Source organism: Halichoerus grypus, chromosome 12 (assembly GCF_964656455.1).
Source record: "Halichoerus grypus chromosome 12, mHalGry1.hap1.1, whole genome shotgun sequence".
Taxonomy (NCBI): Eukaryota; Metazoa; Chordata; class Mammalia; order Carnivora; family Phocidae; genus Halichoerus; species Halichoerus grypus.
Window position 1 is genome coordinate 84,751,309 of NC_135723.1, and position 22,189 is coordinate 84,773,497.

General features: G+C 47.4%; 1 protein-coding gene across 3 annotated transcripts; it reads left to right on the forward strand.

The window, feature by feature from the left end:
• Window positions 1-1,120: 1,120 nt before the first annotated feature.
• CPA4 (carboxypeptidase A4) lies at window positions 1,121-21,980 on the forward strand. Of its 3 annotated transcripts, none has more exons than XR_013442874.1 (11): window positions 1,121-1,407; window positions 6,346-6,427; window positions 6,862-6,996; window positions 8,097-8,195; window positions 11,021-11,122; window positions 12,443-12,550; window positions 13,302-13,412; window positions 14,562-14,652; window positions 16,232-16,431; window positions 16,588-16,743; window positions 17,386-17,461. XR_013442874.1 is itself a non-coding variant. In XM_036078460.2 (11 exons), exons 1-11 carry the CDS (start codon window positions 1,340-1,342, stop codon window positions 21,892-21,894), a joined length of 1,269 nt encoding a protein of 422 aa, XP_035934353.2. In that variant the 5' UTR covers window positions 1,121-1,339; the 3' UTR covers window positions 21,895-21,980. The 3 variants fall into 3 exon arrangements, 2 of the variants coding, with proteins under 2 accessions (XP_035934353.2, XP_035934363.2); XM_036078460.2 differs by lacking the exon at window positions 16,588-16,743 and adding an exon at window positions 21,707-21,980 and having other exon boundaries at window positions 17,386-17,470; XM_036078470.2 differs by lacking the exons at window positions 8,097-8,195; window positions 16,588-16,743 and adding an exon at window positions 21,707-21,980 and having other exon boundaries at window positions 17,386-17,470.
• The last annotated feature ends 209 nt before the right edge of the window (window positions 21,981-22,189 follow it).

A 22,189-nucleotide genomic window follows, 5' to 3' on the forward strand; every position in this document is an offset into this window, starting at 1 on the left:
GCTCGAAGGATGAAAGAGTCCTGATAAAGCCCCCAGTTCCATAATTCCTGACAAAGACTCTCCTTGACCCAAACTTACTTCAGCTTCTCTGGGCCCTCTTTTTGATTAGGCCTTGTCCTTGGGCCCTAAGTCAGTCTTAGCAAAGAATCCTGCTAAATCATCCCCTAGTCCTTGATATCTGATTGAATTCCTCATCCTCCAACTTTGATGACTAAGTCCTTGGTCTGCCTTTGGCAAGAACCTGTGAGTCCAGTTAAACAAGAAGACCCCTATCCTTGATGTTTCCTCTTAGCAGTATTCCATCTACTGACCCCCTTCACTCTGCTCTCTTTACTGTACTTGGAGTTGAACACAATTACTCTCTTCTGTTGTGTGACCCCTATTGTAATAATCTTGAATAAAGTCTTCCTTACAGTTTTAACAAGTCTCAGAATAATTTTTCTTTAACACCCCCCAAAATGACCATTGGTTGTATCCACCCCCCTTGAGCAAGAGCAGAAAGAATGATGTAGACCATGGGGACAGTGGGATGGGGGAGGCTTTGGGTTTGGGGCTCTGAATTTGAGGATTTGGAGCTCCCAGGACAGACTTGAAGGCCTCAGAGTCCCTAAGGAGTCATGGAGATCATGAGTGCCTTTCATTTATTCTGATGTGATTTGGTGGAAAGGACACCAGACTCAGAGTCTAGCAAATGTAAAAAAGTCTCATTATTAATAATACCATTAAGCCTTACCTTTACTCAGACCCCAAGGAAAACTGATATTTTATCCAGGCTAACACTTCTTCCTTTCCCATTGACCTCATATATTTCTACTTTTTTAGTGGAGTCATAAGAGTTAGGTGTCAGATTCATATCAGAGGTCACAAACTCTCATCATCATGACCTGCTCTGGTGAAATTCTCCGACAGGGCTTATCAAGTGTGTGGTCTTGGAGTTAGCTTGGGGTTTCTGTGATAGTCTTCACTTTTTTTTTTTTTTTTAACTCTAGAGGTAACTCCATTTCAGGTTTACAATTTGGCCTCTCAGTATAAATTCTTTCCAGCACTGTGGGACTTCCCTATTTACTGAAAAAACACTATTTAAATACCAAGCGATGAGCAATATGGCACCTCTGGCACAGACTTCCAGTCTGAGGAGCAAGTTCCTGATCTTGTAAATCAGGAGGCCTTTATCACCCAAAAGGAATGGAAGAGGCATCGGTAGGAGCCCGCTTGACGTACCATCACAGTTGCAAGGGTGCTTGGGAATCACATTAGCATTTTTGAGGACATGAGTCTGCCTCACACTTCTTATAAATACAACTTGACTCAGCCACTCCATGACTGACACCCTTGGGACATGAAGTGGATACTGTTCTTTGGGGCCCTTATTGGGCTCAGCATCTGTGGCCGAGAAAAGTTTTTTGGGTAAGTTCCTTTTTTTTTTTTTTTTTTTTATTTGAGAGAGAGAATGAGACAGAGAGAGAGAGAGCATGAGAGGGGGGAGGATCAGAGGGAGAAGCAGACTCCCTGCTGAGCAGGGAGCCTGATGCGGGACTCGATCCCGGGACTCCAGGATCATGACCTGAGCCAAAGGCAGTTGCTTAACCAACTGAGCCACCCAGGTGCCCTGGGTAAGTTCCTTTTGGATTTATTATTATTACTTGGTTGGCTTACTGATATGGGAACCAAATGGATTTGAAAATGAATGGCTGATTATATCTCAAGTGGAGTTGGCATTGGGAAAGAAGACATGAGCTCGTATCCCAATTCTGCCCTGTGTCATCCTGGGCAAGCTCCTTCTCTCTTAGGCTTAATCCTATCTGTGAAATCAAGACGAGGTGGTCTCTACAGTCCCTCCCTGGCTCCCTAATCTCCTGCCAGTTCTTTTCCTTCCCAGTTCTTATTTCTAAAGTCAGTTTCAGTCCTCTTCTCCTTTCTTACTTCCATATTATGAAGTACCAAGAACTCCCAGAAATTGTTTCTAATTTCTGCCATGCTTAGGGGAAAACCGGGGTCTTAGGCTCTTTGGTTTCACCTCTCTGTTAGCGGGGAAGGCTTTGTAGAACCGGGGCTTTCTCCTCAGCGCCTGGGACACGGAGATTCACTAGCTCTTGCCTAGCCACAGTGGTGAGACTTGACGTGTAAGGGCACCCCTGTGCACTGTGTGTGCGTGCGTGTCGCTCCATGCAGAATGCTTTGCGGCTTGCGGAGGAGAGGACATTTGGGAGGTAGGAGAGATGAAAGGATGCCATGGTCCCCTGGTAGAAGATGGAATTCTAATAACTCATTACTGCCTAATGCTTTGCCATTTGCAAAGAGCTTTCATGTGCATTATCTTTTGGATCACGCAACAACTCTGCCGGGCAGGGGTGTTATTTTCCTCCATTTGAACATGAAAAAGCTCAGCCTTAGAAAGGTTAGGGAACCTGCCCAGTGCTACTCAGCTGGTAAGCAGGGGAGCTGGAACTCCGAAGGCAAAACCCATACCCTTTTGCTGTAACACAAGTTAATCTCCAGATAGAATCCTCTATCTCACAGATATATCTGTATCTGTTAGTTTCCTCTCTAATATGCTAGCTGGCTAAAGGGACTTGGGGGCTGTTTATTGAGGTAATTACTTATATGAGATTGAGTAATTTTTATGGTGATGACTTCTTTTCACACCTGGTGTCTGCTGTCAAATAGCTCAGAGGGGTTAGGCACAGCAGGTGGCCAGAGAAGGAGATTTTTCCACGGGCAGCTCAGCAGGAGGTATGTAATAACTACGCTTGCCGCCGTGTGGGCTGACGCATGGAGCTGTCAGGCTCTCACTGCTGCTATTCACATGGCTGGAAAATCTTTATTTCTCAGGATGCAGACTTCGCTTACAATGTAGCGGACACCTGAGCTGAGACAGCTGGGCCTGGCGCTGGAGTGCCCACCATGGGAGCTTACACAGAAAGGGCTGCGTGTCTGAGCTCATTGCAGATGGTTTTAACCGATGGTGTCATCCTCACCCCAAAATCTGTTCTCCCCCTATAGTAGGGAACCCAGCAAAGGTGGTGGGATCCTTCCAGGGGCTCATAGACATGTCCCACACACCCAGCTCAGTGAACATTTCTAGCAAGGGGAAGCTGGCCTCTCTGAGCTTTCAAGTGGTGGGAAGCCAGAGCACAGGTTGGCTAGGAGGGGGGACAGTACCAGTGGAGATGGAGATGATGGGTTTTCTCCCCCACTCTCACCCCCCAGCTTTTGTTCCTTCCACCTAATGCCCTACTGCCCTCCCCCCCTCCCAAGTGTCCAGTGTCTCGCTCTGCTGGTGTCTTCTGTCCTGCCCTTTGGTCATCTTAAGGATGGGCCGGTGGCCAGGATGCCTAGAGGTACAGGGCAGGCAGAGAACAGGAACGTAGTTGCAGAACCGGTTGGAGCATCAGCAGTAGTTGGCAGGCATTTAAGAGTTCCGTGAAACCAACTCTTGTGGTGGCTGCTAAGCCTGGCCGGGGATATGGGCAAGAGAGGCACAAAGAACAGGCCCCTTGGCTTGCCTGCATGGAAACGAGGGAGGGATAGAAGCTCAGCACCAGGGGGGCTATTGACTGTCAGAACGTGGGATGAGGGGCGCCTGGGTGGCTCGGTCGTTAAGCATCTGCCTTCGGCTCAGGTCATGATCCCAGGGTCCTGGGATCGAGCCCTGCATCGGGCTCCCTGCTCAGCTCCCTGCTCTCTCTCTCCCACTCCCCCTGCTTGTGTTCCCTCTCTCGCTGTGTCTCTCTCTGTCAAAAAAGTAAATAAAATCTTTAAAAAAAAAAAAAAAGAATGTGGGATGAGTGTGAGGGTGAATGAGAGGAGGGCGCCAGGAGCACCAAGAACACCTGGGTGGAGTAGCAGGGGTAGACATGGCAACTTGCAAATCCCAATATATGCCCTCTACCAGACCAACCTTCATTTGCAGAGAATTTGAGATCTTTGCATGGATTTCCAGACGGCAGAGATAGGTTGTGTTCAGCTCTCTGCACTCTCAGGACTGGGAAAGAGCATTTTTCAAATAGAGACAAGGATGATTAGGGCAAGAAAATGGCTGCCCTTCACCGGCACCTACTTAACGTTCTCTCTGCTTCTGTGTTTTGATGGACTTATGCTCATGAGAATGGTGTTAAATCTGCCAACCACCCCCCTGCCCCCCTTTTAGTGCCCTCTGAAGGCTGTCCCTAATGTTGCCTCCGGGTTAGGGAGAACCTCATGGGTGATGACAGTTGGTTCTAAAGCCTGGACATGAGGTTGCCAGGCAGATAAGGAAAAGGGCTGGGCATCCGGGCAGAGGGAACAGCATGTGCACAGGCATGGAAGGGCAAAAGACATGGTGAATTTGGGATTTCAATAAGGTTGGAGCTGAGAGGGTGGAGGAGGGAGAGGTGGAGGAGAAACAGATGGAGAAGGGCTCCACTCTGCACCAGCCCTTCCACTCTGCCTCTCTGTACTCCAGTTGTGTCTTTGTCCTCTGTAGCTTGGCTGATAGGGCATGATGAAATGTGCTGTGGATTTACTCATGCTCAGGGCCAGGTAGATCCACTGTCATGGACTGTGCCCAGGAGTATGGAAGTTCTGCTGTGAAGTCACCACTCCGGGAAAAATAAAGTGCATGCTCTGGGTGCCTGTGTAACATGATCTTCATACTCTTGAGAGCCCGTTATTCTTAGGTTCCTCTTTTCTTCCTGTTCCTTCTCCCTCCCCTCCTTCCTTGTCATTGTTCTAGTCAGTGCTGTATTTTACAGATGCCTCATTTTGCCGATAGAGATGTCAGTGCACAGGTGCTTTCTAGAACACTCATTTTAAAGACTCCTCTTTTTCTGGAGTGTTGGGGGTGGGTTGTGACAGAGCGTAACTTCGGCAGATGGGCCCTGGTACTTAGCCAGAAGTAAGGATTTCCCTTCTGTTTTAAACCTGTTCCTTTTTTGGGAGGCTGCTTGCCTGTGTCGGGGAAATGGTGGTTTGACTCCCCATCTTCACAGGGCTGTGGTTCAACTCCTAGCAAGCCTGTTGGGTTCCGACTGAGACCTGCCAGGCCTCAGCAGCTCCCAGGGGTTGTGCTTGGCGGCCCACCTCCAAGGACCCTGTGGAGACTGGTTGAGCCGGGAGAAAGTGAGCCCTTCGGCGCTGGCATTTCCTCCAGGCCTGCCACCCGCAGTGGCAGCAGCTCTGCGGTGGACCTTGCCTCTTTGAGGCTGGACTAGACCCCCTGGAGATTCTCCAGAACCTCCCGGAACAAAGTGAAACCCTGAGAGTCCCATCTGGATTGAGCCGGTTTTCTGATGAGAAGATGCGGATCTGCCACGTGAGGCTGCACATTTAGCTCCCTGTGACAGAACCATTTTCCCTGTCAACAGGTCCTTCAGCCCACAGCCCTCTCCAGCAGCTCTTCCTGCATTCATTCGTGTAAAGGGATGACGCATGTGACAGCGTCGAGTGCGGATTCATTCGGGCCGTCACCTAGCAACGGCCTAATGGCTCCCCTGGCTCCCTGAGCCGGCTGAGAGCACAAAGGCAGCTTTTCAGGCTCGGCCTTCTCCCACCCACACACAGGACTTCAGGGGCCTCGGCCCCTGCCGCTGCTGCGGAAGCTAAATGGTGTAGATGAAGCAAGTTCAGGACAAACAACAAAGGGGGGCTCGGGACTGGCCGGCTCCCTTCTGGGCCCTTCTCAGGGCCCCCTTGGGAGGACTGAATCCCAAGTCAGCCCCAGCACCCTAGCCCGTATTGTACTTCGCATTTGTATGGAGTTCTGGAGCTGGACAGGATTGAGAGACCACCCAGCAAATAGCTAACCCTCCGAGGATGGAAGGTCTTTTCTCTTTTCCAGCTCTTTCCAGCGTGGACCTTCAGCCAGAGTTTCAGTCCTCACCCCTGACAGTGAAGAAGTGCTTCTTTATGTCTTGAGTTAGCTTTGCGTGTAACTCAGGAACATTCCTTTCTGCAAAATATATATGTTTTTCATTATAAAGTAATATGACCACATTACAGAAAACAGATACAAGGGTAAAAAAAGTCAGTCATCCATAATCCCACGACCCGGACATAAGCACTGTCAGCATTTGCTATATTTCCGTTGTCTGTTTTTCTTCCAATGCATCTGCTTTTTCCATACTTGTAATCATGGCATACATACAATTTTGTGTCCTGCTCTTTCACTTAATATTTCCCTTCAAGTTATACTATAAGCGCTTTTTCATATTTGCCACGTAGTCTTATTTTTAATGGCTATACATTATAACCAAAGACTAGACCATTTCCTCTCATTCGGCCCAGTTATGTCTGGGACATAGGCTTGGGGTTTATTTGCCAGCTGAAAGCTCACCATTATCTTTTGCTTTTTTTTTTTCCCTCCAGGGACCAAGTTTTTAGGATTAACGTCAGAAGTGGAGACGAGATCAGCAAACTAAGTCAGCTAGTGAATTCAGACAACCTTAAGGTACCTAGTTCTTAGTCCTCTTGGGTATCTCTGACTTTGGTGAGAGGAGACTCTTGCACCACTGACATTGTTACTCCTGGAGAGTTTTTGTTAGTATAGTCCTGTATTAGTCAACGGGCCCTCACACGATTGTGAGGGTTGATGGGGAGAAGCGCTGTAGATCACAGCACTGCTGTCCTGGGAGCTGGGCAGCCTCAATGGTGGGCTCCATCTTTCTATCTGCCATTGACTTACTACTTCTTGGATTTTGCCAGGTATTGCCTTCTGGGTAGGCCTGACCAGACACAGCTATGAAATGGGCAAAGTTTACCCTTGGGCAGAACCCAGCTCCTCAGGGATCACCCTTGCTTTTGGCAGTTGTTCTAGAAGAATGAGCTCATTGTGCGTTTTACCTGAACTGTCCTTTAATCTGGTTTTATTTCCATTCTCTTCAGCTCAACGTCTGGAAATCTCCCTCCACCTTCAGTCATCTCATGGATGTCCTGGTCCCATCTGTCAGTCTGCAGCTAGTGAAATCCTTCTTGAAGTCCCAGGGCTTAGAGTACTCGGTGACAATTGAAGACCTGCAGGTGGGTAGGCCGAGGTCCCTAACTGGTCTTGCATAGGACAAAGCACCCAGAGTGGACCCGAGACATGTGCAAGTCATGGTCTTATCCTTCTCCATTTTATAGATGAACTCATTGAGGTCCATGGAAGTAAAATGCAGTGACTTGTTAGTGGGAACATGTTGTAGTAGAAAGGGCATACATAGGTTAGGGAACTGGACAGATCTGTATCCAAATCCTGATTTTGCTAACTATCAGCTGTGTGACTTTGGACAAGCTATTAACGTCTTGAGCCTCTGTTTCTTCATCAGTAAAATGGTAACAGCGATGCCTACTTCATACAATTTATCGAGAAGATTAAATGTATTAAGTGTATGTGAAATGCCCAATGGTACTTGGTCTGTCATAGATGCCCCACAAGTATGAAGCTTCTCTCCCTTATTGTATTTGAAGTCAAGAGGGAAGAAAAGTGTGTGTATGTGGGCGGGGGGGCCTGGGCGTGTTGGAGACCAGTCATAAAAGGCATCTTTTGAGAAAGAGGGAACGTCACCAATAGTTCTCAGCAGAGGGAACATCACCACCCAAGCCAGACGCAAGCCTCACAACCTGTATCTGAACAGCAGGACAGTGTCTGGCTCATGTTCTCTCCCTCACCGAGGTGGGTTATGGACTAATTGGTGATTTGGCCCGGGAGTTTCCTGATGGCGTGAGCAGCTGTGAGCTTATTAATCATCCTCACATGTCACGGACATCTGCCAGGAGCCTTCAAAGTATGAGTGGTTATAAGAATTTCTTTGTTTCTGAATGGTTTCCCAAGCTGTGTATTTCAGAGACACTGGATACCAGATGCGGGCTGATGTCTAGAGAATTCATAGTATAGAATAACCAAATAGCACATATGTTGCTTTTGGGGAGTAAGTGGGTTTTGAATGGGGTGATGTATGTTGGGTGCCAAGAAATAAGCTTTTATAGATATGTGGAAGAAATCTGACCGCCTTTCACACCTTGACGTTTGTGTGCCAAGGGTGCCGCCATCTTGGCCAGCTCGTGCCAAAATATGGCAGAAACAACATGAACCTCCATCTCCAGTGGGTCACATCACAGCGTTGCCGTGTCTGTTTTAGGCCCTTTTAGATAATGAAGATGAAGAAATGCAACACAATGAAGGACAAGAGCGGAGCAATAATAGCTTCAACTATGGGGCCTACCATTCCCTGGAAGCTGTAAGTGTCTCGGAGCAGGTTAAGATCAAGGTCATTGACATCCTGGGTTTTATAACCCCTTTCCTTACTTCCAGGAGGCATTAGTCCTTAGCACAGTACCCCTTCCCTAAGGGGCTAAAATGTGAACACTTCAGTTTGTTTTGTAATTCTTGGGTTGTTTATCTCCCACCAGCACCTAAGAGCATAGTGAAACACAACTGAACATTTTCTCCCACATGCATCCTTCTTTTCTAAGGCAACCCCTGAAAGAAAACCATGAAATAATTACAATCATTTCCATCCTTGTAATTCAACCTTCTTATACCCCACCATAATCCGTGTATTTTACTCACCCAGATTAAAATGTTACTTATTCCAGGCAAGTAGACAAGTGGTTATTTCCAAGGTTAACCAAATATTTCCACGCATTTATCATGATTACTTATAATGCATATTTGTTCTATAATGTGTTTTGGTGCTGTGTTTAGTTAAAAACCACTTTATATAGATGACTGACTTTCAAGGTAAGCCAACCCTTCCAATAAAAAACTTGGAGCAGAACCACTTAATATGATATTAGAACTTGAGGAATCAAGAGGGGCTATAGAATGGGACTGCATCACGTATCCTACAGTTTCCTTACGACCCCTAATGTCTTCTACATTAGTCTGGACATTCTCTACCAGCTCAGAACAACACCTCAAAATGAAATTGTTTTTCTCCTTCCCATACCTGCATACACGTTGTTCTTTATATCCAAAGATGGGGTTCCTGGCATGCTTTTTGTGAGGTGTGTACTTTGAGTTGTTTCTCTTCTAGATGAGGGATTATTTCCAAGGTTGACCAACTGTTTTCACTTCTTTCCCATGATTGTCAGTAGCTTTGTTTATTGTGTATACTTCCAACTGCACTGCCCCTTGATCCCTTTTGTGACCAATGACATACATCTGCAAAACAGCTGGATAAAGTTAGGAGTTCAGTCCAGGGCCATGGACAAAAGCAGAGCTCAGGGCACACACAGGGCTCAGACCCATGACGTGAGCCTCGTTAACGTGGCGCACTCCCTAGCTGAGCTAAGTGGTTGCAAATGTCACCCAAGACCCCAGGAACTCCATCCCCTCACCTGCCTGCTATGGGAACCACACTTTCTCATGCACTTGCTTTTGCTCTCTGGCTTTAGGGGTCACTGCCATCTGATTGCAGCTTCCCCCATGCCCCCCCCCCCCCATGAGGCCTTCTGCTGTGCCTCAGTGTACCATCTCCCTCTTGGCTCGATCACATGCAGTTCTTTCTAAAAACAGCTTTGAAGAGCTCTCATCCTGTAACCGCTTAGGCCTGGTTGGGTCTCTGGTGGGAGTCTTATGTCTGTCTCAGCCAGGGTTTCCAATTTCAGATTTTCTGTGTGTTGTTGTGGTTGTCATTGTTTCTGTTAGTTTCCCGGCTGAGTGTCCCCCTCATGTTGGCAGTGTGAATTTGGACCCCTCCCTCCCGATACAGCTTGGTATTTTAACTTCTCATGGGGGACTCTCTTGCCCCTCATGGCTCAGGGTGGGCATCCAGCTTTTGCTTCACTTTCTAGGGTCAGTAGGTAGAGCTTCCAGGCCCTTTTCATGGCTGGAATGGATGGTTCTCAGCTCTCAGGTTCCAGCTTCTTGGCCCACCCTGGGTCCTGTGCCCTTGATCACTATTCCTGACTTGCTGTAAACCCTCAATGCCTAAGGCAGATATCTGGTCCCGAGGCTCCATTTTCTGCCCTCAGCTCAGCTGGTTAGGTCCCTTCTCACTTCTGACCCCTACAATGTCTCCTTTCTTGATTTTTAAGCTTGGCTGTGAATTATTTTTATTGTAGTTTATCTGGCTTGAGTATATATTTGGGGGGGTGGTTTCTCGCTGCTGCTCAGTCTGCCATATTGACTGCCACTCTGATAAACCACTGAAGCTGAAGCTGGAGTTTTATTCAATATTGATTGCGTATTTTTCTCCTCTGTAAATCTCCCTCTTCCACTTTTAAGATCTAAATAGAAATTTCTTTATTTCCTTCTTTTGCCCTCAGAAGTTTTGAGCAACTAAGATGGATGAACTCTATTTAAATCAAGTTTTTTTAGAAATTGAAACCAAATGGAAGCATTTGTAGCCATGATTTACAGCTCTTCACTCCTTCTCTTAAGGCCATTAGAGGAATCTCCGAAGTGGTGTGCTTGTACTACAAGGTGTGAGCAAGGTGCTTCACTGGGATGGAGGAAGAAACTATTACAACTTCTATTTACGTCCCACATACGTTTATATTTATTATTAATGCCACCATTTTGCTTCTTTTTTCTTGTTTTATAATGTACATAACATATTTGGTACATTATTCCAGTGGTATACATAATGTATTGTATATATGTAATAGACATAGCATATGTATATTAAAAAACATATATATATATATATATGGTGTATGCTAATTAAAAAAACACTGGTGGAGGAAGTGATGAAAAGGTTTGGAGAGGACCGTTTTCAAGAACCTTGGCTAAATGGGGCGATGGCTGATTATCCAGTCTGGTGCGGCGTGAAGGACTGCACTGTGCACAAGTCTCTCTCATTTAGTGGCCTATAATTTTATGGACAGATAAAATGTGTTATTCTCTAGAATGTTGTAGAAAAGGACTCTTTAGGCAGTTCTTCAAGAATAAGTATTCCATGGCAATAATACTGTCAACCCTGAGATCACAGGGCTGGATCTAATCATTGATCAAATCAATGAAGAAGTCATCGGGATCAGTAAGATGAAGTTCACAGATACCTACCCAGAGCTGAACAAAATTCTCAAATGCCCCTGAGTTCACCTTTTCATGCTTCAGATTTACCGTGAGATGGACAGCATTGCCGGAGATTTTCCTGAGTTGGCGAGCAGGGTGAAGATTGGGCATTCGTTTGAAAACCGGCCCATGTATGTACTAAAGGTGAGACCCCAGGCTCTTCAAGAGGCCTGACTGGACTCAGGCTCCTGGTCCCTTGTGTCCAGGACCCAGCCCTCAGACTTCTGAAGAAGGCAGGTTTTTAGGCTCTCCTTGACTTCAGGGACGTGGGGAGACATCTACTGAGGTTCAAATTTGGTGTGACCGAGAGTCCCCTGTTTTTGCCTAACATGGAAGGAGTTAGAACTTAGAAGGAGTCCATCCCATTGCAAGTTTTGACTGAAAGGCAGGATCAACCAGGTGGGGTAGTGGTGGTGGATGGGTGAGGGGTAGTGGAGATGGGGGTAGGGTGGGTCGGTTAGCCTTCCAGAAAGCGCTCAGATGGGCCACAATCTTTTGCCTTCATTCTTACCTCTAAAAAGTAAGTCAAATTGGGATAGTTCTACAAATTCTATTCTGCTTTTAGGGGTACTTATTGGAAAAGCAATCTAGGAAGCTAATTTTAGGGTTGATGTAATTTTAAGCCCAGCCTATGATCCTTGGCTGCACAAAGCCTAATTTCTAGATATTTCTAACAGATTCAGGTCTATATTGGCAAAAGAGGTAGAGAATTTATGGCAGGGACATAAATTACATAAATAATCCAGCCAAATGAATAAAAAGGAATTTGGAGATATGAACCACGGAACAACTGAAGGTGCTAAGAATTTGTCAGATCCTTAGCTTCATATAAGCCCTGAAGAACCCAGGCTCATGGCTTGAATTACCAGCCAGAGGAGATTTGCCACTGAGCCGGTCGCTCTAAAATAATCCACATAAATTGAGATTATTTGCCAACCTGATGGAGACTCTGGCTTCATTCGCACCACGCTTTGACCCAAGGCGGCCCGGCCCCACCCTTAAATAAGGCAGGAGCCAGAATTCATTTAATGCCATTTGCAAAGAGCTATAGTGAACCTCTCTCTTCCTCCTTTTAAGATCAAATTCATTTATTGCATCAGCTAGAACAGGCTGGTTCCTGCACTCTTGTGTCTCTCTCTGTTGGGATGCCCTTCGAGGTCTTTCAAGAGACGTAATATTATCTCTGATCACACTGGTATTCTCATTCACAATAGCAATAGTTTCCCCTTCCCATTTGCTTCCAACCCCAGAGCGGCTCGAGCGGCCCGGGGCTGCGGCTGGGCCTGCCACCCAATTAAGCTCCTTCGTCACGGATAAGCCTGATAAATAGATGGTGCCCTCAGGAACATTTGGTCTCTGAATTATCCTAAATGGATTAAATGAATAGGGGTGAGCTGGGGAGAGGAGAGGTGAGTGGATACACGGGCAGGAGGGTCATTTTCTGGCCTCTTTGTCCTCCCACAGTTCAGCACTGCAGAAGGCAGGCGGCGGCGGCCGGCGATTTGGCTGAACGCAGGCATCCACTCCCGGGAGTGGATCTCGCAGGCCACGGCGATCTGGACTGCGAGGAAGGTCATGTCGCCCAGTATTAGCTGAGAATTCTGGTGGGCCCAGGGTGCCTCCGCAGGGCCCCAGGGGGCTGGGCCTGGGGGGACGAGGTGGGAAGGCACTCTGCACAGACACAGTAGGCTGGGGGGCCTTTCCCGATTGGAGAAGCAAAAGGTCAGAGCCCTTTGGTCAAGCCACTGTGGCTAAATGACAAAGTCCCTTCGTGGCAGCAAGCAAGCTAATGAGCTGCAGAGGTGGCCCCGAAACACTGACCCATAGTCAGCCCCGCAGAAAGGGAGCAGAGTCTTCTCAGCAGCAAAACTCAGATGAACTTTGCCGTCAGACCCCCCCTAGCCCTCCAGACCCTCAGGGACCTCATGCTGCCTCCATGTCACCCCCCTGCACCCGCTCCGAGAGTCTGCTTTAAGGCAGCACTAGGGAGAGGAGGGGTGCTGTGTGTGCAGGATTTATTTTCCCCGCCCGTTAGCATGGGGGCCCGGATTTCCCCAAACTATGATGATGTGTGGCTCTTCCCTCCCTGGTTGCCACCCCCTGGAAGGAGTGAGTCAACCAGGCAGGCCCGGCCTCGTCGCAGTTGATGGCATCATGACGCCATGTGCCCCCAGGTTTTGAGGCGCTCCAAGAGCTTTGCCGAGAGCTGTGTCTATGAGGGTGGCAGGGGGCTGCAGGGGGGCATCTGGGGGAGACACACGGGCTTAGACTGGGCACCCCAGCTGGCCATGGTGTAGCTGACAAGCTTCCTGTCTCTGCTTAGATTGTATCTGATTACGGCAAGGATCCAGCCATCACCTCCATTTTGGAGAAAATGGATATTTTCTTGTTGCCTGTGGCCAATCCTGACGGATATGTGTACACACAAACTCAAGTGAGTAATACCGAATGAGCTGGGCTTGAAGTTAAGAAGAGTCTGTTGAATTCCTCACCGCAGCACCTGAACAGTTGTAGGAACGTGGGGAGAACTCCCACACGCGTGCATGTTACGGGCTTCCTTGGGCTCCCATTTTTCACTCGTTCCCTGAGCCGAGAGTCACCAGAGGATATTTTTTCTTAGAATAGTCTAATGAACTCCCTATCATGGATCTTGAACAATTACCAACACTTTACCAATCTTCTTTTCATTTCTTCCCCTCCCACACATTTTTTTTTTCCTTTTGTTTAAAAGCACATCCCTGACATCAGGTTATTTTACCCCAAATTTCTTTAGTATGCATCTCTGGTTGATGATAATTAAAACAACAACAAAAAAAACCCAAACAATACACTGCTGTCACTTTAAAAAAAATTAATGGAATTTATTTAATATCATCTAATTCCCCCAGTTATCTTTTAAATGTCTTCTGAGTCAGTTTGTTGAAATCAGTACCCAAATAAGGTTTGCACCCGTATTTGGTTGTTGTGGTTCTGCAGCCTTTTCAGATCTATGGCAGTTTCCCACCCCCACCCCTGCCACACACACCTCTTTTAAAAATGTCATTCATTTGTTGGAGAATCGGAGTAAATTGTCCTGTAGAATGTCTCACGTTCTCAATTTGGCTGATGGCTACTTTGTTGTGTTTCATTCGTTCCTGTACCCTCGTATTCCCTTCCTATTCACTAGTAGTCAGAGCTTGAAGTTTGATTGGATTCAGGTGAGTTTTTTAGGCAAGAATAAAACAGCTGCTGTGCACTTCCAGTCCCACCAGTGATCGTTTGGGCATACGATGTCTGTCTGTCCTCCTTCTGCCAAAGCCAAAAACCATTCGGTGGGTTCAGGTGGCATCAGGCTGGTTCTTGCGTTACAAAGTTCTCATCGGGGCATTTTGGGGGCGTCCTTCTTTCTGAGCCTGAAGGGCTGAGCCTCCTTTCTCCGGGAGACGAGAGGAGACTGCTCAGTCCGTGAGGACTGGAGCCCCGATGATCCTCCAGGCAGAGCTGCAGGCAGCTTGCTCCATCATAGAGCCCCAGAGAACACGTTCACTTCTCCTGTGCCCTGACCATCTCTGAATGCTTGTTCCTTCCTTGGTGGACTTTTCAGAACCGACTGTGGAGGAAGACACGGTCCCACAATCCTGGAAGCCCTTGCGTTGGTGCTGATCCAAATAGAAATTGGAATGCTAGTTTTGCAGGTAGGCTGGGGAGGTGGTTTTCCCTCCCTGCTGCCCCTGGGGAGCCTGGTCCACGGGGCCCTGGCTGGCTCCATTCCTGCTTCACTGAGAGACTTGGGCCAATCCCTTACACTCTGTCTCGGGTTGGTTTTTTTTTTAAGCATTTTTTGGGGTAGGTAATTTTGAAAGGAAATGACTCAGCAATTCTTGTTCTCCTGAAAGAACACTTTTTATTTTTTTAAGGATTTTATTTATTTATTTGACAGAGAGACAGAGAGAGAGAGCACCAGTAGGCAGAGCGGCAGGCAAAGGGAGAAGCAGACTCCCCGCTGAGTGAGGAGCCCAACGCAGGGCTCCATCCCAGGACCCTGGCAGACGCTTAACCGACTGAGCCGCTCAGGCGTCCCAGAACACTATTTTAAAAACGGCTCTAGTCTTAGATGTACAGATCCACCCCCTGTGCCCTGGTCATCCCCGTTTCTCCCGAGCGAGTGACTGGGTGGGTGGAAGGGCTCCTGGTGGTAACTGGGAAGAGAGCCGTTAGCACCGTTGCCCTAACAGACCAGATTGTGGGACATAGTGAGGCCTCAACTCTAGCAGTTGACCCTTAGATGCGTCAGTGTGACGCACAGCCCTTTGGTGTCATGGGAAGGGCACGAGGCTTAGGAGACCCGGATTCTGAGTTCCAGCTCTTGAAAAATCATCCCTGCAGTCGTGCCCACTGGCTGCCAGGTATTTTCCTGTGTGTTAACTTATTTATTCGCCTGACCCAGTGAGTGAGTTTTGTTATCTGAAAGGAGACAGTCGAAGCTCAGAGACAGTCTCAGGAGCATGTGGTCAAGAGTTAGAGTCGAGCCTCACCTTGCAGCTCCAGAGCCCAGTAGTGCTCTCTCTGGCTCTTCCACAGCTGTGCTGATGTCCTGTGCTCAGTGTACTTCTTGCACTTGCACACTTGCCTGCCACACACACCGTGGCGGGGAGAATCATGGGCCTGTGGGAAAGGAGCTGATAGAAATGTGGGAACCGAGGGCATCAAAGTTAAGTCAGATCTTCCCACAAGTGGGGTGGTTTCACACACATGCCAAGCACCTCAGGGAGCTATGTCGTGAAGTAGTACAGAAGGCAATATTTCTAAATACCTGTCAAATGCGAGGCTTTAGCTACAACAATAGATTATTTTTGGCAGCACTTGGCCATTAAGATCTGAACCAAGAGAATGAGTTGACACCAGAATAAATGGAGTCATTTTCATTATTAATTGGTATTCATATTAATTATCTAGAATACTTATTAATTACAACTCACTGTCAAGTATGATATGAATTATTTATGACAACTGTTAGTGATGCAATACAAGGTCAACTCTATCCATTTAAAGGAGTCCTTCCAGTTTTTCCTCCTCAGCTGTGGCAGATCCAGTACCCTCCCACATCTGCGCCCCCCGCCACGCAACACGTATTGCGGACTAGGCTCCTGGGGGGCTCCTCACATTGACCTGTTCACGGCCAGCCCCTTCTGCCCTTCCTCCGGGTTGAGTGTCCTGCATTTCTGTGTTCTTGCCTATGGGTTCATGTTTCTGCTTGGGCCACTCCCCCCATAGGAGAGGGAGCCAGTGACAACCCTTGCTCTGAAGTATACCACGGACACCATGCCAACTCGGAAGTGGAGGTGAAGTCGGTGGTAGATTTCATCCAAGAACACGGGAATTTCAAATGCTTTATTGACTTGCACAGCTACTCACAGCTGCTGATGTATCCATATGGGTACACGGTCAAGAAGGCCCCAGATGCTGATGAACTGGTGAGTGATGGGACACCTTCCACCTAGACCTGGGCCTGCTTGACCCCGGGGTGCTGCCACAGTAGTCCTTCTACAGCTTATAGGGAAAGTCCGGGAGCCTGGACTTATTTCATTAAGGGCCTGGTCTCTCTCCCTGCCCTTTGGAATGTGCCACAGACCTACTGGGGACAGAAAGAAGACCGTTTCCTTGTTTCTGTGTTTGCTGTGAGTTTCAAGAACCACACCTGACCCCTGCCTTTCCTTCTCAATTGTTTTTCTGACCAAAATGTATGACGGACCCACTGCTTGCCAAGAACTGTGGATGGCCCTGTGGTGCGTAAGGGGGAGGTGCTCCTCATTCCAGTCAAGGTAGAGTTTAAGTAGGGTGCAGGCTACAGCCTAGGGGTGCTCTGCGTTGCATATAATGACTCGCCCTAGGATGTGAACAGGCACTTAGGGTGGACTGATGAGCAGGGCTGGCATCTGTAGGGTGACTGCAGGCTTCTCCCTCTGTGCTGGTCAGCTCGAGAGCGCCCCCCTGCCCAGGGCCACAGCTAGCCTCTAAACCTCCCAGCAGATGCAGGGCTCATGCTAGGTGTGGGCTAGATTCTGGTCTCAAACAGCCAGAGGCACATCCATATATGGTGGCCCTGTCTCCACCTCCACTCTGGGAATACCCAACTCTTAGAAGGTTTTCTCTGGAACATACTTGGCCTTCCCGCATGTTCATGAACATGACATTCCCGTCCCTCAGGATAGGTGAAGATGGTGGTGTATTTACTAGATTGGGTTGGTGAGCAGCCCTCCACATCTCATGTATCAGGCTTCGGCTCTGGCTGGATGGAAAAGAAGGAGACTGGAAGGGAAACTTGAGGGAAGGGCCGAGAATCTTCCACACCATCGCAGTGCAGAACAGCTGAGGGATGTCAGGCTGTGGGATCCATTCTTTCTCACTCCACTGGTTCCCCCTCCTAGGACAAGGTGGCGAGGTGTGCGGCCAAAGCTCTGGCTTCCCTGTCGGGCACTACATACCAAGTGGGTCCTACCTGCACCACTGTCTGTAAGTACTCGCTGTCTTAGTTATTCAGAAAATGCTTGGAGGGGAAACCTGCAATAAATTGGGAGAAGAGCCGCAAGTTAGACTTACTATGTTGTAGCCTGATTATTTTTGTTGTTGGCGATAGACTGAATTTGCGTCAAGCTTATGGGATGATGGCTGCTGTAGGGGGTCATCTTCATCAGTACCACCACCACGGTCATGCTATCTGTCATGTGCCCATGGTGAGCTTAGTCCTTCTAGTGTGCTAGAGTCTGTGTCCCTTCTAGTCCATGAAAGATCCTGTCATAGTTTATCAAAAATTCCTCAGGCCCATCATTCCATTTTCAAAGGAAACCCACTTTTGGAGAGGCAGACCGAGGTGGCGGGAGTGGGGCTGGAAGAGATTCCCTCACTTTCCTGTCAGAAATGACCACGTGGTGGAGCACAGCATGCTGGGAGCTGGGGTCTTCTTTGCAATGGTTAGCATCAAGCCAAAAACAAACAAACAAACCACCAAACAAACTACCAAGACTCCAAACCTGAGATGGTCTTCAGGCTCATTACCTACAGCTTCAGCCTCATTTTGAGGAAATACCTTTGTTTTGGTTTCTCACTGAAGTGTTTCATCTGAGCATTTCACTCTGTTCCTACTGAGATCCTTCCAGTTCCCTCATTCCGTGAGCCTGAGCTTTAAACTTAAAGATCAAATTGAAGAATATTATCATTCTCTGAGAGTCTAGCTATCAATGGGAAATAAAAATACGAACATGAGGAGCAAGGTTCTGACACCTTTAAAGCTAGTGCCCTTCTTTTCCCCTCTAGTGTCTCTAACAGTTGGTCCACCCTCAGACCCCCTGCAAACTCGCTGATATTTCTGTCCTCTTCCATACTGTAACTCTCCCATCCAATTGCTCCACCCTCAGCTAGCTGTTCCCTTCAGTCTTCCTCTTCTGGGAAGTTTCTCCATCCCCCCTCCTGGGTTCTCCTCTATACTCCGACCTCAGCACTCTTGTCTGTGTTTCATATGCCACCTTGCTGCATAAAGCAATTAGCCTGATGTTGGTGTTTGTGTGGCTTAATTGCAGCAACCATCCATTAATTATTCATGGTTGATTATTATTAGTGTTGTTAAATGGGAACTCCTCAGAGAAGAAACACATCAGGAGAGTTTCTCCATCCTCTGCTTAATTAGTGAGAACTGAGTTTAGGACTGCAGAGAGGTGAAGAGACTTGGTAGGAGTCCTTTGACGAGGCCCTCTCAAAAGAGCTTTGTGGGTCACCACAGTCCTGGCTTTTGGGTCAAACACCAATTTAAAGGATGGCCTTGTAATCCCACATCAAACACATTCTTCCCAGAGTATGCTATGCCAAAATCAAGAGATACTCATCGGATTCCTCCAGAACAAGAGGAGGAAGGCTCTCCTGAGTGCTGTCCAAAAGACATAATTATTTCCTAAGTCTTTCAAGAGCACATCTTCTGTATTGTTTAAAGGCTTTGCCTACCCTCCTTGCTTTCCAAAAATGTAGTCAATTTTTGTATAATAACACTCCGATCCCATGGGTTATTGCATGTGCTACATGAATAGTCGACGTTTGTCCCTTCAAGTGCCAGACCTTTTCTTAGATTAACCATTTTAGCTGAAAATAATTCTCAAATAAATTTCACACTTTCTTGCCTTTTTAAACAGAGCATGTACAAGGGATTTAAGCTCCTTTCTTCGTGACGGAATGGCCTTCTGAACATCAGTTGTAATGTCCTGAAGGCCTTCTGTGCCATATTGTATTTTCAATCCCTGTGCTGGACAGCCCCAAGCCCATTTTGCTTCTTTAATTCTTGTGTCTGCTTTTTTAGAGTTTTCATGTTTCCTTCCCCTGGTCAGACTGTACTGCTTTTAGGCCACCTGCCTCTAGGAACCTTCTCCCCTTCTCTTCACTACTAAAGGCTGGGACACAAGTTCTTTGGGCTCATTTGACTCGTGGATAGATTGTGAGTAAGAAGGATGTTCATGACAGCATTGTTTATAGTCATAGCAGCCTGGTGAGCACCTAAATGTCCGTCAGTACAGTCCACGTAAACCACATTTGGTGCAGGCACTCAATGAGACAGTGTGCCCCCCTTCAATGAATGAGGTATGTCTGTATGTGCTAATAGGGAATAATCTTTAAATGTTAATTGAAAAATATAGTGTGGTTTTTATTTTATTTATTTAAATATTTATTTAAATATTTATTTAAATTTTTAAATTTTTAATTTATCTTATTATTTTTTAAAGAATTTTATTTATTTATTTGAGAGAGAGAGAGCGCGCATGAGAGAGAGTGAGCACAAGGCGGGGAGGGGCAGAGGCAGAGAGAGAAGCAGACTCTCTGCTGAGCGAGGAGCCCGAAATACAGTGTGTTTTTAATCTTATGTTCCCATTAATGTTAAAAGAGTAGATAGACTGGGGCACCTGGGTGGCTCAGTTGGTTAAGTGTCTGCCTTCGGCTCAGGTCATGATCTAGCCCCGCATCTTGGGGTCCTGGGATCGAGCCCCACATCGGGCTCCATGCTCAGCGGGGAGTCTGCTTCTCCCTCTCCCTCTGCCCCTCACTCCCACTCGTGATCTCTTTCTCTCAAATAAATAAATAAAATCTTAAAAGAAAAGAGTAGATAGACTTTGAGCAGGGACCCAAATAAAGTGAAGTGCATGCACTTGATCACTTTGCTCTGCAGAGGACTTCTTGCCTCCTTCCTGAATTTAATATGTGTTCTGAAATACTTGAGCTTACCATATAAACAACCTCTAGAAACTTCTGGTGCCATCATTTGTTTTTTATTCAGCATTTTCTCAGGGTAGAGAAGGAAGGATTTCAGAGACTATAGGAGAGCCTGTTTCATAACCTCAGGGGGCGTGTCATCACAGTAGAAGCAGCATTTCTAGAAAAATCACAAGTGGTATCATGAGAAACAACCCTCGAGAATGATGGAAAAACAAAAGGACCCGTGTTTTCATTTAACAGACATGTACTATACTAAATGGACTGGAAGGAGGTTGAGGAAAGCATGGGCTTTTTTTCAGCGGATGGCCTTGGGTTTCAATTCCAGTCCTGCCATTTTCCGTCAATATTTCCTTAGATAAATTCCTCATTCTGAGCCTGGATTTCCTCCTCTGAAAAACAAGGACAGTGATACCCACCTCACTGGATTTTTGAAGATTAATGAGGTCATAAATGTAAACTTTCCAATATAGATGACCGGCTCATGGGAGATGTTCAATAAATGATAGCTGCTATTGACATCACTATTTTATTATTCAGTGTCATCCACACTTTGCACTTTTAGCCAGTTTCTGCTCTAGTAGAGTTTGGCTGGGAAGAAGCAGGAAAACGGGCCTCTTTCCTTTCCCCAGCCTTTTGGCAAAGGGAAGTCCCAAGGGCTGTGCTTCGTTCTCTCTGTGTATCAGTTATCTCTTGCTATGTAAAAAGTTATCCTAAAACTTAGCAGCTTAAAATAATAAACATTTATTTTCTTCCACTGTTTCCCTGGGGTAGGAATTCAAAAATGGCTTAGCTGGGTGGCTCTGGCTCAGGGCCTCTCCCAAGATCGCAGTCAAGGTGTCTTCCAGGGCTAGAGTCCTTTAAAGGCTTGACTGGGCTGGAGGGGTCTGCTTCTCAGGTGGCTCACTCAGGTGCTGAGTACCGGCAGGAGGCCTCCAATCCTCACCACCAAGACCTGTCTATAGGACACTCTCTCACCGTCCACACACTCTGATACGTGGCTTTCCCCAGATCAAATGATCCAAGAGAGAGCAAGGTGGAAGCCATAGTATTTATGATCTAGCCTTGAAGGTCACACACCATCATTTCTGCAATCTCCTGTTAGTTACCCAGGTCAGGGCAGCCCCACTCAGTGTCGGAGGGGACTACCCAAGGATGTGAAGACCAGGAGACAAGGATCATTGGGGCTGTCTTGGAGGCTACCTATCACACTCTGTGAAGATTGATTTTGAGTGACCAGAAGGAGTCTGCACAGTGAGTTAGTGACAAGGTGGGCACGAAGATTTAAAATCTCTTGGTTTGTGAGGAATGAAGACGTTCGTCGTATAGGACAGCCTGAGACATATGGATCAGGCCAGTGTTTGTGTGTTGGTGGCCTGATGACCTTCAGAAAGAATTCTACATCCCTCAGGAACCACAGGCAGGCAGAACTCCTGAGGCCCGCTCATCTAACCCTGAAAGGAACTGGGGTTCCAAGGTGCTTTCTTTTCTGACTTACAGATCCAGCTAGCGGGAGCAGCGTTGACTGGGCGTATGATAACGGCATCAAGTATGCATTCACGTTTGAGTTGAGAGATACTGGGCACTATGGCTTCCTCCTGCCAGCCAACCAGATCATCCCCACTGCAGAGGAGACCTGGTTGGGCCTGAAGACCATCATGGAGCATGTGCGGGACAACCTCTACTAGATGAGGAGCCCAACTCAGTCTCCAGTTATTTCTCCCCGTGTATGTGTGCTCGCTGAAGCCACGATTAAAGGGAGCTTGTTCTTCCATGTGTGACTCAGAGCCCTCTGGTTTTGTGGGGGGCACAGGTCAGCCCCTCCCCAGCCCTCATCCTTGAAGTTCATGCATGCTGGTGGTGCACCTCAGAGAGGCGCTCTTGCCACCCTGCTGTGCTTCGGTCCTGCTATTTCCTGAGCCCTTTGTGTGCCCTTCCTTTCACATAATTGGTTGGGCAGGCCACACTTAGCATCATTCCGTA

Excerpts from the sequence above, each read along its gene's own strand:
- CPA4 (XM_036078460.2), top strand. The coding sequence starts at position 1,340 with ATGAAGTGGATACTGTTCTTTGGGGCCCTTATTGGGCTCAGCATCTGT. Across the intron at positions 6,997-8,096 it reads TGACAATTGAAGACCTGCAG|GCCCTTTTAGATAATGAAGA; the intron begins GTGGGTAGGCCG and ends TGTCTGTTTTAG. Across the intron at positions 8,196-11,020 it reads CCTACCATTCCCTGGAAGCT|ATTTACCGTGAGATGGACAG; the intron begins GTAAGTGTCTCG and ends TTCATGCTTCAG.